General features: G+C 43.2%; 1 protein-coding gene across 1 annotated transcript in view; it reads left to right on the top strand.

Annotated features, from left to right (window-relative positions):
• Positions 1–12,696, top strand: part of SVOPL (SVOP like) — a gene marked incomplete at its 3' end in the record, with an annotated part of 43,571 nt that extends 30,875 nt beyond the window's left edge. Inside the window, exon 14 of the mRNA XM_084230657.1 lies at positions 12,454–12,696. Within this exon, the coding sequence (XP_084086783.1) occupies positions 12,454–12,696 (243 nt within the window). The remainder of the gene's footprint in view (positions 1–12,453) is intronic.
• Between the last annotated feature and the right edge of the window lie 1,527 nt (positions 12,697–14,223).

The following is a 14,223-nucleotide window of genomic DNA, read 5'->3' as shown; positions in this document are numbered from 1 at the left end:
TTTTCTTATGTCTTTGTTTGCTTTTGATAGCAAGGTAATGCTGCCTTGCAAAATGAGTTTAGAAGCACCCTCCCACACCCTTTGTGTTTTGGAAGAGTTTGAGAAGCATTGACATCAATTATTTAAGTATTGGTTGAATTTCACTGATGATGAAGTTGTTTTGAGTTGCATATCATTGTGACTGGAAAAGATGCATGATAATGTTTTCGGTGTTACAAAATTCATTAAGACTTGTTTTGTAACCTAGCATACATCTGTCCTTGAGAATGTTCCATGTGTGCTTGGGAAGAATGTATATTCTATTGCCTTTGGATGGAATGTTGTTTGTGCCTGTTAAGTCATCTGATGTGGGCCTCCCTGGTGGCCCAGGAATTGAGTCTCAGCTCAACTAGCCTGAATTCAGTCCCCGGCCAGGGAGCTACCCACATGGCACAGCAGACCTTTCCCGTCTCACCCGCTGCTCCCCTCAGCAGTGTATTTCAGTGGATCCACCTGTTCTGCTCCCCACTCTGTCTCTGGTGAACCCTCTATCTCCACTTCACCCTGCCCCCAACTTCTGGCCTACATCCTAGCTCGTCTATGCAAAAGTAAATAAAATCTTTAAAAAAGTCCATCTGATCTGATGTCCATTAAGTCCAATGTTTCCTCGATAGATGATCTATTCATTCATGAGAGGGCATGGAAATCCTGTTATTATATTGCTAGTTCTCTTTTATGTCTGCTAATGTCTGCTAATGTTTGCTAGTTCTCTTTTATGTCTGCTAATAGGAGCTTCTATGTCAGGTGCATATTTACTAATGTTATATCCTCTTGCTGGATTGATCTTTTTACCATTATGTAATGAACGTCTCTGTCTCTTATTAGTCTATTTTGTCTGATATAACTATGCTGGTATTCTTTTAGTTTCCATTTTCATGGATTCTTTTCTTACCCCTTTTACTTTCAGTCTCTGTGTGTACCTACATCTCATCAGTGTCTTGTAGTCAGTATTTAGATGGATCTTATTTGTATCTAGTTAGCCACTCTGTGTGTTGTTTTTTTTTTTTTTTTAAAGATTTATTTATTTATTTATTTATTTATTTATACAAGCACTGGGTACAGTCAGAGGCGCGGGAGGGTGAGAATTCACCAGAGCCAGAGCGGGGAGCAGAGCAGGCAGAAGGACCGAAGTACACTGCTGAGGGGAGCGGCGGGCGGCAGGAGAGGTCTGTGCGCCATGTGGGACCCTTGCCCAGCGGCCGGGGAGCAGCCGGGGATTGAACTGGCGCTGCAGAGGCTGTGGGCAGCTTCGCAACCCAGCGCTCAACCGCTGCGCCACCAGGGAGGCCCCACTCTTTGTTTTTTGATTAGAGAATTTAGTCAATTTAAATTTAATTATTTTTTCAAATTTATTTCTTTAAAGATTTATTTATTTATGCATACAAGAGCTGGGGTACAGGCCAGAGGTGCGGGGGATGAGAGGATTCACTAGAGACAGAGTAGGGAACAGAACAGGCAGATGTACTGAAATACACTGCCGAGGGGAGCAGCGGGTGAGACAGGAGAGGTCTGCTGCGCCATGTGGGTTTCTCTCTGGCTGGCCGGGGATTGGACTTGTGCTGCAGAGGCTGTTTTTGCCTCATAGTGCAGGGTGCTTAACCCCTTGCGCCACCAGGGAGGCCCTAAATTTAATTATTGACAGGTGTGTGCTTGTTACCATGTTGTTCATTGATTTCTAATTGTCCTTTCCACTTTTGCTTCCTTTGTGATTTGATGACTTTTCTGTTCCTTTTTGTGTATCTACTACAGGCTTTTGCTACGTGGTTACCAAGGACAACTTAGCTATAGTAGTCTGTTTAGTTGATAGTGACTTAAGTGTGAGTGCATTCTAAAGTTCTACATTTTTACTCTCCCTCCCCATTTTTTGTTTTTGATGTCACAATTTACATCTTTCAATCTTGTGAACTCATTGAAAAATTATTTTTACTTTTGTTTGGTAACCTTTATAAGCTTGTAAATGATTAACCCATTTTATATTAGCTTAGTTTGTATTTTACTATGTTTATCTTTACTAGTGAGATTTATACTTTCATTTATTTTCCTGTTACTAATTAGCACGCTTTGTTTCTGCTTAAAGACATCTTTACTAGTTCCTGTCTGTCTAGTGGTGATGAACTATAACTGATTTATCTGGAGAACGCTATTCTTCAGTTCTGAAGGACGGCTTTGCTTGGTATAGTGTTTTCTGTGGGTGGTTTTTCCTTTCAGCACTTTGAATTTATTGCACCTTCTGACCTACAAAGTTTCTGATTGGGTGAGGGTAGGATTCCCTTTTATGGACACGTTTTTCTCCTTTAACTTTTGAACACTTATGCATAGAAGAACTGAGGTGTAGGCCAGAGGTGCAGGGATGGGGTGGGGTTAGGTGAGAGGATTCCCCAGAGACAGAGTGGGAAGCAGAACAGGCAGATCCACTGAAATACACTGCTGAGGGGAGCAGCAGGTGAGACAGGAGAGGTCTGCTGTGCCATGTGGGTCAGCTCCCTGGCTGGGGATCAAACTCAGGCTATAGCAGTGATAGGCTGAGACTTAACCACTAGCCACCAGGGAGGCCCTAACTTTTGACAATTTAATTGCAGTGTTTGTCTTCGGGTGGGCCTCTTTACATTTATTTACCTCTCTGGGCTACTGGCTCTGAATGTATATTTTCTCCAGGTTAGCAACGTTTTTTTCTTTTTATTTGTTAAAAACTTTCTCCTTTTGGGATTCCTATCCCACCAGGGTTGATCTGCTTGATGTTGTCTCCTCAGTCTCTGAAGCTATTTTCACTTTTGTTGTTGCTGCTTTAACTGGGTGAGTTCCACTGTCCCGTGTTCACATTCACTGACACTTTCTTTCATTTCATCTAACCGGCTTTCAAATTCCTCTGTTGTATTTTCCAGTTCATTATATTCATCTGCTCTATGATTTCTATTTGGCGTCTTAACCCCTTGTACCACCAGGGAGGCCCCTAGACTAATTCTAATGTTTTCCTATTACAAACAGTAATTCATATCCTTGCATATACATTTTTATCCCTCTATGGGATTATTTCCTTACGCTTAATTTCTAGAAATTGGATTGATAGGTGAAAATCTGCTCATTTTTCATTTGGATACAATGTGCTAAAATTTTGGGATGATTGTACCGGTGTGTGTGAGTTGTTGCTTCACCTATTTGCCAACTGTTTAATATTTTTCATCTTTGCCAATCTGGCAATGAGTAATAGTGCTTTTTCTTTATTGTAATTAGTACTTCTTTGACTAGGATTGAAGTGAAATGGTCTTTTGATATTTAAATTGGGTATTTGGTTTCTTTGCTGGCCATTCAGGTTCTCCCTTGCTATTTCCTCAGCTTGGTCAGTCCTTCAGGTTATAGCTTTATTCTTTGTTTTCTCCTTTCTCTGTTTTCTTGTTCTTCTGTGGACTTTCTTTTTGGTTAGGGGCTGGAGGCGGGGGTGGGGGGAAGAAATTGTGCACACTTTTTGTTAAAGTATAAAATACAGACCTCCCTGGTGGTGAAGGGGTTAAAGTCTCAGCACTATCAAGCTATCGCCAGTCACTGTGGCATGAGTTCGATCCCCGGCCAGGAGCTACCCGCATGGCGCAGCAGACCTCTCCTGTCTCTCCCGCTGCTCCCCTCAGCAGTGTCTATTGGTCAATCTGCTTGTTCTGTTTCCCACTCTGTCTCTGGTGAATCCTCTCACCCTCCCCATACCTCTGCACCGCAGATCTTGTATGCGTAAATAAAAATCTTAAAAAAAAGATAACAAACATATGAAAGTGTCCAAATCACAAGTATACAATCCAATCAGTTTTCACAAGTAAATGCATCTACTTGGGACCCAGAAATCCCGATGCCCCTGTTTCCAGCCCGCAGAGTACTGGAGTACGGAGTCTAACAGAGGAACCGGCTCTATGATTACCTACATGTCAGCCTGGCAGGCCCAGCACAATTTATTGAATGACCCAATTTTTGCTCATGGATTAGAAATGTCTGTTTGCTTTTAGTTCAAAAATTACTTGGTCTATTTCTAGCCTCACCATTTTATTTAGTCCATTGATCATTTTTGTCTTTGTGACAGAAAGCTGTGGAATCCAGCGTTTCTGGTTTTGTCACTGTTATACTCTCTTCATTAGTCTAAGGAGATTCACTTTCAAAACTGGCTTTCTAAGCCCTGCCCAATTAGGGCTTTCTCAGATGGGCTTTCCCGTCATTAGTTACCTTGTGCCTCCCTTTCCTGCTCAAATCCTATTAAAATTTAATTAACAGGATCAGTTAATTTAAGAAAATAATGACTTTTTTCCTTTGTGTTCTCATCTAGCTAAAAATGACGTCCATGCTCCCTCTGCTCAGTGTCCCTGCTGCGCTCCTTGCCGGGATTTTGTTTTCTTCGTATAGATCCCGCATGTCTTGCTCACTTTCTTCCTGGGCATGTTATGGCTTTTCCTTATTGTGAATAGATTTATTTGCTTTCACTGTAACTTCTGGTCCCACGTTCTCATGAGTTACTGGTATTTAGAAAGGCTGTCGACTTCTTTGGGCATTGATTTCCCGCCAGCTTGCTCACCCATCTCATCCTAGGTGGCCTTTCATTTGAGTCGCTGGATGTTTTCCAGGTTTATAAATGTACCTGTCCTGTGACTTCCGTCTGCCCCTCCATGCTGAACCCTTCCGGTCAGTTCCAGTCAGCGTTGTAACACACTGAAGATTCTATAGCTTGTAGCTGTAAACTCAGTCCCTTGGCTCTCTTCTCTGTTCCAGCCCAAAGGGCCTTCTCTCCTCACTGTCCACATTTCCCTGCCTGCCCGCCACTCCCCAGACCATCAGCCCCTCTGACCTGGCTTCAGCAATCCTTACTCCATACTAGAGTGAACCTTGATATGGTCTCTGGTGCCTTCCACATCGCCAACCCCCACCTCACTGGACCTCTCCCTTGAGTTCAGGACTGGTGACCTGCCCAGGGTGTCCCGCCCGCCCACTTGGCCATCACCTCACACTCTGTGGCTTCCTCCGACACCTCTGGCTGTTCTGTCTTATTCTCTCTGGGTTATAGCTTCCTCTACTTTGCTGTTGGGCATTTTTTTTTTTTTAGGGTTTATTCACACAAGAACTGGGGTACAGGCCAGAGGTGTGGGGGCGGGGGAGTGAGAGGATTCACCAGAGACAGAGTAGGGAACAGAACAGGCAGATTGACTGAAATACACTGCTGAGGGGAGCAGCAGGGAGACAGGAGAGGTCTGCGGTGAGTCATGTGGGTAACTCCCTGGGCAGGGATTGAACTCGTACTGCAGTGGCTGCGGATAGCTTCATAGTGCTGAGTCTTAACCCCTTGAGCCACCAGAGAGGCCCCTCATCCTGTATTCTTATCCGTTGTTTATAATACTAAACAATCTGGGTCCTGTAGTTTGTTAAAATCACTAGCTCCTCCTTCCCGGGGTTTTCTTGCTGGCTATTCCCACAGACTGGAAACCCTGACCCCACCTGCTCCCCACTCCCAGTCAGCTCTGACTCATTCCCTGCGTAAGGAAGTCTCTGCTGAACTAAGCCTGGTCTTCCTGCTATGAGCTTACAGACCCTTGTAAGAGTCTTGTATCAGTTGTCTGATCGCCATAGCTTGTTGGTGCAACTACTCAAAATCTATCGCTTTCAACAGATCTTAAGCCCCGCGAGGACAAGAATATGTGCATATTTTGCTAATATCTATATTCTTAGCGCCCCCCAGAGTGGCTGGCAAATAGTGGGCACTAAGTATTTTGGAGATGATGTTTCCAACTGGCTATTTTTTGGTGTGCAGAAAGTGAATTTATTTTTATAATTTCGTATCCAACTGTTGTGCTGAGCTGTCCTATGAATCAGCTTGGGTCTCTGGAAAAGCAGGTGCAAACATGGGATTATACACCAAGAGATTCATTGGCCAACATCTGGCAGGATAAGTGAGGGGGGCGTGCAGTGGGGAAGGAGCCTTTAGCCCTCCAGCTGGTGTGTGCTGCTCTGAGGACCTGCTTGGCCACTTTTTAGCCTTTCAGTGAACCTCTGAGTTTTATCTGCCAGTAATTTATAAAGTTTGAATCAATCGTCATATACGAGAAGGTGGTTGGTTTCTTTCATATGTTATAAGTTTTTCTTAGGAAGCTTGTCATCCTGATTTCATTAAAAATAAGTGAGCAATCCCTCTCTCCCCCTGCTCCCCAAGTCTTTTTCTTCTTTTTTTTTTTTCCCCCCGTTTGGACTTTTAGTGAAGAACAATTGTTTTATGTCCTTAATTTTCTGACAGTGTAAGATTTCTCCCCTCAGGTGTAGTCACCCTAACTCTCCCTCCATCAAGACACCCTCAATCCTCAGCCATAGGACAATATGCCCCCCCATTTCCCTTCTACCCCCAAACTCTCACCCCTTCTGACATCTTGGACCTCTGGTTAGCTTTCAAGAGTTGGTTTTAACGTGTTTTTGTCTGATCCTTTGTATGGTTTTTCTATATTCTGTACCCAAGTGACACCAACCACTATTTATCTTTCTCCCCCTGGCTTATTTTGCTTAGCTTCATGCCTGCCAGCTCCATCCTGTTGCTGTAAATGGCATGAGTTTATCTTTTTTGATCGCTGAGTAGTATTCCATTGTGTGTATATACCACATCCTCTTGATCCACTGAACCTTTTCTTCCCCTGGAATCTTCCTTGGAGATTTGAAAGAACTATGAAATTGAACCCTGGCACTTTTAAGTATGTATTTCTTTGTTTTTCTTAATTTTGCATCGCTTTGTGAGTAACTGCGAGGAAGCATTATTACAAAATATTTAATCATTCAAATAGATGAGTAAAGAACTGTGAAGAATATTTTCTGTGGTTCTTTTCCTTTGTAGTAGTTGTTCCTCTTCATATTCAGTTTCATGTCTGATTTTCACTCTGGTTTACAACTTTTACATTTTTCTAAAATAACTGAGTTCTTGGATGAATTTATCAAACCCACTTGCTTGTTTTTAATTTATTCATTTAGGCTTTTTGTGTTCTTTGGCATTACTTTCTTTTCAAACTTTTCCACCTCTTTAAGAAATTTAACTCAATAGTTCAGTATTTAAAGTTTTTATTAACTAGGTTTATGATTGTTTACATTTTTCCCCTGAATATTAAAATGATTGCTATCTATAAAACTTTATAAAAAAGGACCCCTCCCCCCAATAATCCTATTACCAGAGATAACCAATCTATCTTCCAATGGTTTGGGTTATATTTTTCCAGATGCTTTTCTCTGCCTGTATTTGTCTCTTGGGGTGCATCTGTGTGTGCATACCAGCACTGCCTGTATATATGCCTGCACGTTACATTCTTACATGCATTACAAATAGGTGCATGTATATATATACATGTAACGTCCATGAAATCTGCATCTTTCTCACAGATGTATCTGCTATAGTTGCCTGTAGAGACATATGGACCCTGCCCCCACCCCAAATTTGGACTGGATGTCACAACTGATGATGCACACACACACCAAGAGCATAGGAAAGGTTTCATTCTTAATTATAGTTGAGCAGAGAGCAGGACAGGACTCTCAAGCAGATCCAAAATGGCCTCAAAGAGCAAAGAATGACTGGGGTTTTTGCTGTGGTTGGTAAGGGTTCTTGCACTAGGGCAGGGGTTTGTGTGGTGTGAACCTCCTGTTTCTGCCAACCGAAGGAGCTACCCAGGCTTTCTTATCCGCTTGTCCAGAAGCTGGGGCAAAGGAAGAAGGAAAGGGGAGATGAGCTTAAAGGCTGTCAGCAGTCATCAAATGGCGTGAGAGTCTGCATGATCGGAGCGTGCACCCCTGCCTGTACAGCTGTCCATTCACCTCTGCATGTATCTCCATATCGCAGCTGCCTTTACTTAGTACTTTCTACGTCAGTGGGTGCAGATCAACCTCCTTCTTTTCAGTTCAGATTTCCATTGTATGGACGTGCCACACTAGCTAGCCTTCTTCCTGTTGATGAATGTGGTTTTCCTGCTTTTACAAGCAGGGGCACGTGAACACACACACCGAAAACCTTTGTATACCGGACACCGTCAGTAGTTCAGCAGTCACCGTTACTGTACAAGTCCCAGGGCTAATGTCATGATCAATGCTCTGAAAACACAACAGGAAAGGAGATAGTGAAGGGGGTGGTCTGCTACAGAGGGTGGCTAGGAAGGGCCTCTAAAATCGGGCAGAGCAGAGATGTGGGAGCGAGGATGGACTCTGAAGGAAAAGCAGGATTTCAAAGTCTATTGAGGAATTTCTAGGTCAAAGGGTGAACATGCTTAACTCTGGGGGATCTTGTCATCCTCTCTAGTTTAAAAAAGATCTTACATTCCCCTTGCAGCGTTATTACTCACCCATTATTAAACGAGCATCCTCGTTTTTGTTTCATCAACAAAACAAGAAACACAAAGGGACGGTAACTTTAAAAACCTCCTTTGGTGTGGTAGGCAGTGAGCGATCTTTGTGCTCTGTTCACTGTTAGTGTGGTTGAGCATCTCATTATTCATTTGTATTTCTTTTGTAAGTTGCTTAATTATGTGACTCACAATTTTTCTACAGGCCATTGGTTATTACTGTGCTGTAGTTTTTTTTTTTTTTTTGGTGGTTTGTCTTTTGATTTTACCGTCAAAATTCAGCTATCAAATATTAAGTTTCTATGTGGTCAATTTATCAATAATCTGCACGTAAGAAATTAGTGTTTTGTGTCAAGCTTAATGGCCTTAATCTCACTGAAAACTCAAAAGGTTTTCCATGTTTGATCTGAAACATTAAATTCTTTGATTATTCACTATTTATGCTTAAGGCCTGAGGTAAGAATTCAGCTTTAAAAAGCAACAAATCAATGTCTCGCTGGTTGTTATCAGGCCATTAAACTTCCATTTGTGTGGCTCCTCTCAAGTGATTTACCAGCTCCTGTATAATACATTTCCACACATCTACTTTGTGGCTGTCTTGCTTAGCTCCATCCTGGCACCAACATCAGTGCTAATGACTAGAATGTCATCCTGTGAGGGGCCTCCTTCTGCCCGAGCGCCACACATTTTCAGGCTTCCTAACTTTTCTTGCGTTAACTCCTTTAACTTTAAAATCAGTTTTACCCCCTGAATTGATTTTTAAAAATCCTGCTGGGATTTTGACTGAGAATCTGTTAGAATTTAGGCTATTTTGGTGAGAACTATGTTCTTGTAATACTTTTTCTAAGAATTTACTTAATTTCTCATGTCTTAGTAGTTCATAAGCCTTAACATATTCCTTGTGCTTACTCCTTTTATTTTTGGTTATATTTGCTGTGCCCCCCCAATTTAATGTGGTATTTTCATTCTACTCAATGTATTCCTAGCTTTCTTGAGACTTCTTTGAGCCTATAAATTTAGTAATATGTGGAGATTTTGCTGTTATCTATAGTTTCAAACTTAATACCACTTTTGTTACAAACCTCATTCTGATTCAATCTTTTGAGGTTCACTTTGTGGCTCAGAACATGGCCCATCTTGGTGACTGTTCTACGGGCAAAAGAACGTGTACTTAACTTTCTGTGGTATCAAGTAGATCCTTTTGGTCGATGGGCGTGCCCTACACCCCTGATGACTGTGTGGTTCTATCCATTGTTGAGTGAGGGAAACTGAAGTCTTCAGCTGTTTCATCGCCGTATGTATCTATGTATTGACTTAGTGCTGTCAGTATAGCTCCACCTCACTTCCCAGTGTATAGATCTGTTGTATGACTGTGCCATACCATATAACTGTCTTACTAATGTTTCTAATTTTCCTGCTTTTACAAACAAGGGGACCTGAACACATATATGTACAGCAGCGACGGCGTCTGTAATCCAATAGTCACTTAGCTCTTTATGTTCCAGATACTGTACAAGTCAAGGTGCCAGAGATAAGCAGACTTCCCTTTCACTTTTTTTTTCACATGAATACTTGTAAGGGTTTATTATTTTTTCCATTTTTTAAATATTTTTTTTACATCATTTTTCTTTTTTGCACGTGTGCCTTTTTTTTTTTTTTTTAAGATTTGCTTATTTATTTATACAAGCACTGGGTACAGTCAGAAGCGCAGGAGGGTGAGAGAATTCACCAGAGTGGGGAGCAGAGCAGGCAGAAGGACCGAGGTACACTGCTGAGGGATGCAGCGGGCGGCAGGAGAGGTCTGCGCACCATGTGGGACCCTCCTGTGGCCGGGGAGCAGCCAGGGAATCAAACCGACACTGCAGAGGCTGCGGGCAGCTTCGCAGCCCAGCGCTCAACCGCTGCGCCTCCGGGGAGGCCCAGTTTGTGCATTTTCATCTTGGTTATAGCCCCCATTCAATTCCCACCTCCCTTGTTTCAGTCCTACTCCCTCCCCCTCGCCCCCAGTAGTGCGTCTCTGGTTTATAGTTGCTTGTTGATTTTGATTTTTACTTTATTATAATTAGTCTTTTCCCTGGTCCCTTATTTAGGTTTTCTAAATTTCTGCTATGAGTAAGACAATCTGGTATTTTTCTTTCTTTCAAATTTTACTGAAGATATCTTGAAGCTCCTTTTTCTGGCATGGAAACTTTCAGAATTGTCTTATTGTTGATATGTACCTTATTATGTAATGTCCCAGGTAGGGCTGATGACATGATTTTTTCAGAGTGAATCTGGAGTGGTGCCTGAAAATCTGCATATTAACCCCCCCCATGATTATAAAAATTAACTATTGCTCAAGGTTCTTTTTTTGCAAAGAGCAGAAATTGACTTTGCAGGAGGAATTTGCTGGGTTGTCAGAGCTCTGCTCAGCAGCAGTGCCCAGTGTCCCTTGGAGAAGTCAGCAGGGAGAAGCAGGTGCTCTGTGATCCTAGCTGGTGGCAAAGGGACGTGACCTACACCGGCCCCATTGGGGTCCTGCACCACCCAGGACTTTGAATCTGGTGCAAAGGATCTGAATAAGGGCTGGTTTAAATTCATTCAGGTGGTGGCAAAAATTCTGGGGGCCGGTAACAGAAGTGACTGCATCTAGACACCTGGCAGGGTAGGGCGTGTACTGACATGGTTCACCTGCCAGGTCTCTTTCGGGTTTTGCTCCTTTTTCCTTCTCTGAACTTGGTTTCCCAGGCTTCTGCATATGGTGATACACTCCTATTTGGGTAGAATTTTAACTAATTCTGATTTTTGTAGATGAAACCAGGAAAAAACCCATTACTTGCTAGATAACGTCAGAACAATTAATTTGGTTAGTACTGTGATGAGTGGAATTAGTTAAGGCTCTGGATGGTTCTTGGGCTGCATCTTGCAGGTGAACCTCAGTGGTGCGAACAGCTCTAGGCTGTATCAGGGACCCATTAGTGACTTTGGACAGTAGTTGCTCAGCCTTTGCACTGAACTCCTCTATAAAGTGAGGAGGGTGGGCTCACCAGACTTCAAATTGCCAATATTCTGTGACTTGTCTTGCTGTTATGAAATCACTTTAGTAAAACCATCCTTGGAGGTTGCTGACAACTACCAAGTGCTTGATGTTTAGCAAACCTGGGGTATTTTCCTGGGGGGACTGACCTGGGTGGTGCAGTGTCTGAACTAGTGCGTATCAGAATGAGAAGGCCCAGGCAGATCCAGCACGTGCTCTCCATATATGTACATACATGTGGAAATTCTTACTGTTGGAAAACGGATGCCTGGCAGTTTTGGTTGTCACACATGAAATATTATGAACAGAGACCCTAAGATTACGTCTCTTTCAAAAAATTGATTTCCTGGTTCCTCCTGTGAGAGCTGAAGAGGGAAAACGAAAGTTTGGCAGAGGGAAGACTGCAGGAAATGTGCGGGCTAGAAGCAAAGCAAGCTGAATGAGGGGGAGGGGTGGGAAAAAGGTAGACGTTACCTCACTCCAAGTCTAGTTTGCTCTGGAGAGTTCTGATGGGTGAGTGCAGAGAAATCTTTGCTGCCCCGTGAATTACTGGTCAGTCCCTCTTCATTGGAGGAGCCACAAAAATGCCTACAATGGCTTGGCCCAAGCAAACACTAAGGTGTCGGGAATCCACACCTGACAGAACGACTGCAAAGCCCTTCATGTATTGTTGGTCAGACGCAATCCCTTATTTCCGCTCGACATAAAGGTCAGGTTAGAAATGGTGGCGCAGCGGTTGAGCGCTGGGTTTCGAAGCTGCCCGCAGCCTCTGCAGCGCCGGTTCGATCCCCGGCTGCTCCCCGGCCACCGGAGGAGGGTCCCACATGGCGCGCAGACCTCTCCTGCCGCCCGCTGCTCCCCTCAGCAGTGCACTTCGGTCCTTCTGCCTGCTCTGCTCCCCGCTCTGGCTCTGGTGAATTCTCTCGCCCTCCCGCGCTTCTGACTGTACCCAGTGCATGTAAAAACAAAACAAACAAACAAATAAATAAATAAATAAACATGCCTCTATAAAATTAAAAAAATAAATGACTGGGGCGCAATAAACGAGCCACTCCCTGTGCCCTACAGGTTCTGATGAGCACATCCTTCCTGGGCGCCCTGTGTCTTTTCGCATCGGTCTGTGTTGTCTGCGCCATTTCTGCATTTACTCTCCCCATTGAGACCAAAGGACGGGCTCTGCAGGTAGGTGATGAGGGAATCTTGACATGCTCTTCACACGTACCCATGAAACAAGAGTGCTGTATGGAAATCCTTCTGGTACAGACGTTGAAATCCAAGTGTGAGCTGCCAGTATTTAGTGGGTGCCAGTAAAAAAACTGGACACCCAGTTTTCCTGCCTGACACTTGAGTAGCACTGAAGGTAAGTAACCAGTTACTCCAAACATCTGCTTACTCTGAGAGTTGTTGGCTGAGCAGGTGAATGATGGCTGTGGAGGCGTCTTATCTAGACTCAGTGCTGCTGAGCTGGAGGTGGTGACACTTGCGGTTGTCCCTAGGACCCCAGGGCTCCAACATGGGCCCAGCTTCCCTTCCCCCAGCACTACTAGCTCATAGGAGCAGGGTCAAAAGCTGTGTGTTGTACCAGTTGCTGCCTGATAATATGAACAAAGTAGATTAAAAAAGAGGCCCTTTGTTCTACCACTTTATCCCTATCTCTTTACAGCTGTGGTCGGATGCAGTAGATAGGCAGCGCTGCTAATGTTCTCCAGCCTCAGGAACAAAGCTTCCGGCTGGAATGAGTGGGCGCTGCGGGCACAGGTGGGGCTAGGTATGGCGAGCGCAGCTGCTGGGGTCCTTCTAACTGTGACTCGTGAGCCCCATAGGAATTTAAGTATTTGCACAGGTGTATGTTGTCTCTGGGAGCAGATGTAAGGAAGGCACTGTTAGGTAAAGGAAAAACACAAAATGCTTACACCAGTCTCAATTTTTGCTACCGTAGCTTGTTTATCCTTGAGGTAATACAAAGATTAAACTTAGGGCTTTGTTAGTTTCTCTCCTTGGAAAGGTGTCCTATTTATTGAATGCTCAAAGCCAGAATCTAAATGATTCTTAATTCCTTTAATTCACAAATGATAGGATTATCATTACACACTTCACACAAATGAAGAAACTAAGACAAAGAAGTCTGATAACTTATAAAAAGGAACACACTAGAATCTGGAATTTAATCCAGATTGCAACATTAAATGACAATCTTACGCTAATTAAAAAAAAATCAGAATAGTAATGATTCGTACAGAAGCAAGCCTGGGTCACCATCTGATGGGTTTCTGACTCAAGTCACACCCTCTTGTAAAGGACCATTCCCTCTGCTGGTGAGAATCCTGCTTACAAGCTCTTCACTGTCTCCTTCCGCGTGCGTGCAGCTGCATGGGCACACAGCCTTTGACGACAGGCTCCTCAGTGGGCTCCTGCATTTCTGTGGGCAACTCTTAAAGGGTGTGTGTTACCTTGCAGTGCTGGGAACTTGCCATAAGAAACGACCTAGTGATGAACACAACAGAGCTTCTAGAGAACTATTTAAAAGAACATATCTCAAAACTAATTTTCTTCCAACAACAAAGACAGAATCCTGATTATCTGACTGCTCAATAGTTTAAAAAGTAGTAACTCCACTACAGGATCACTTAAATGAACTCTAGCCAGAGAAACAATTTTTAAGATCTTGAAAGGTGTTATTTATAATAAGAATTTTTCTGAATGATGTATTACATTAGGTTACCATTGTGTGTTCAGATATACAGAGGTAAATGCTTATTAAAAACCTTTTACCAGTTTCTAGAGCCAGTCAGCTGAAGACTTTTTTATAAAAAGTGTATTATCAGAGATGACTTTCTT

The sequence above is a fragment of the Talpa europaea genome (genome assembly GCF_964194135.1).
Source record: "Talpa europaea genome assembly, chromosome: 3".
Lineage (NCBI taxonomy): Eukaryota > Metazoa > Chordata > Mammalia > Eulipotyphla > Talpidae > Talpa > Talpa europaea.
The sequence above is the reverse complement of the archived record's forward strand: the minus strand, read 5'-3'. Positions and strand labels throughout refer to the sequence as shown.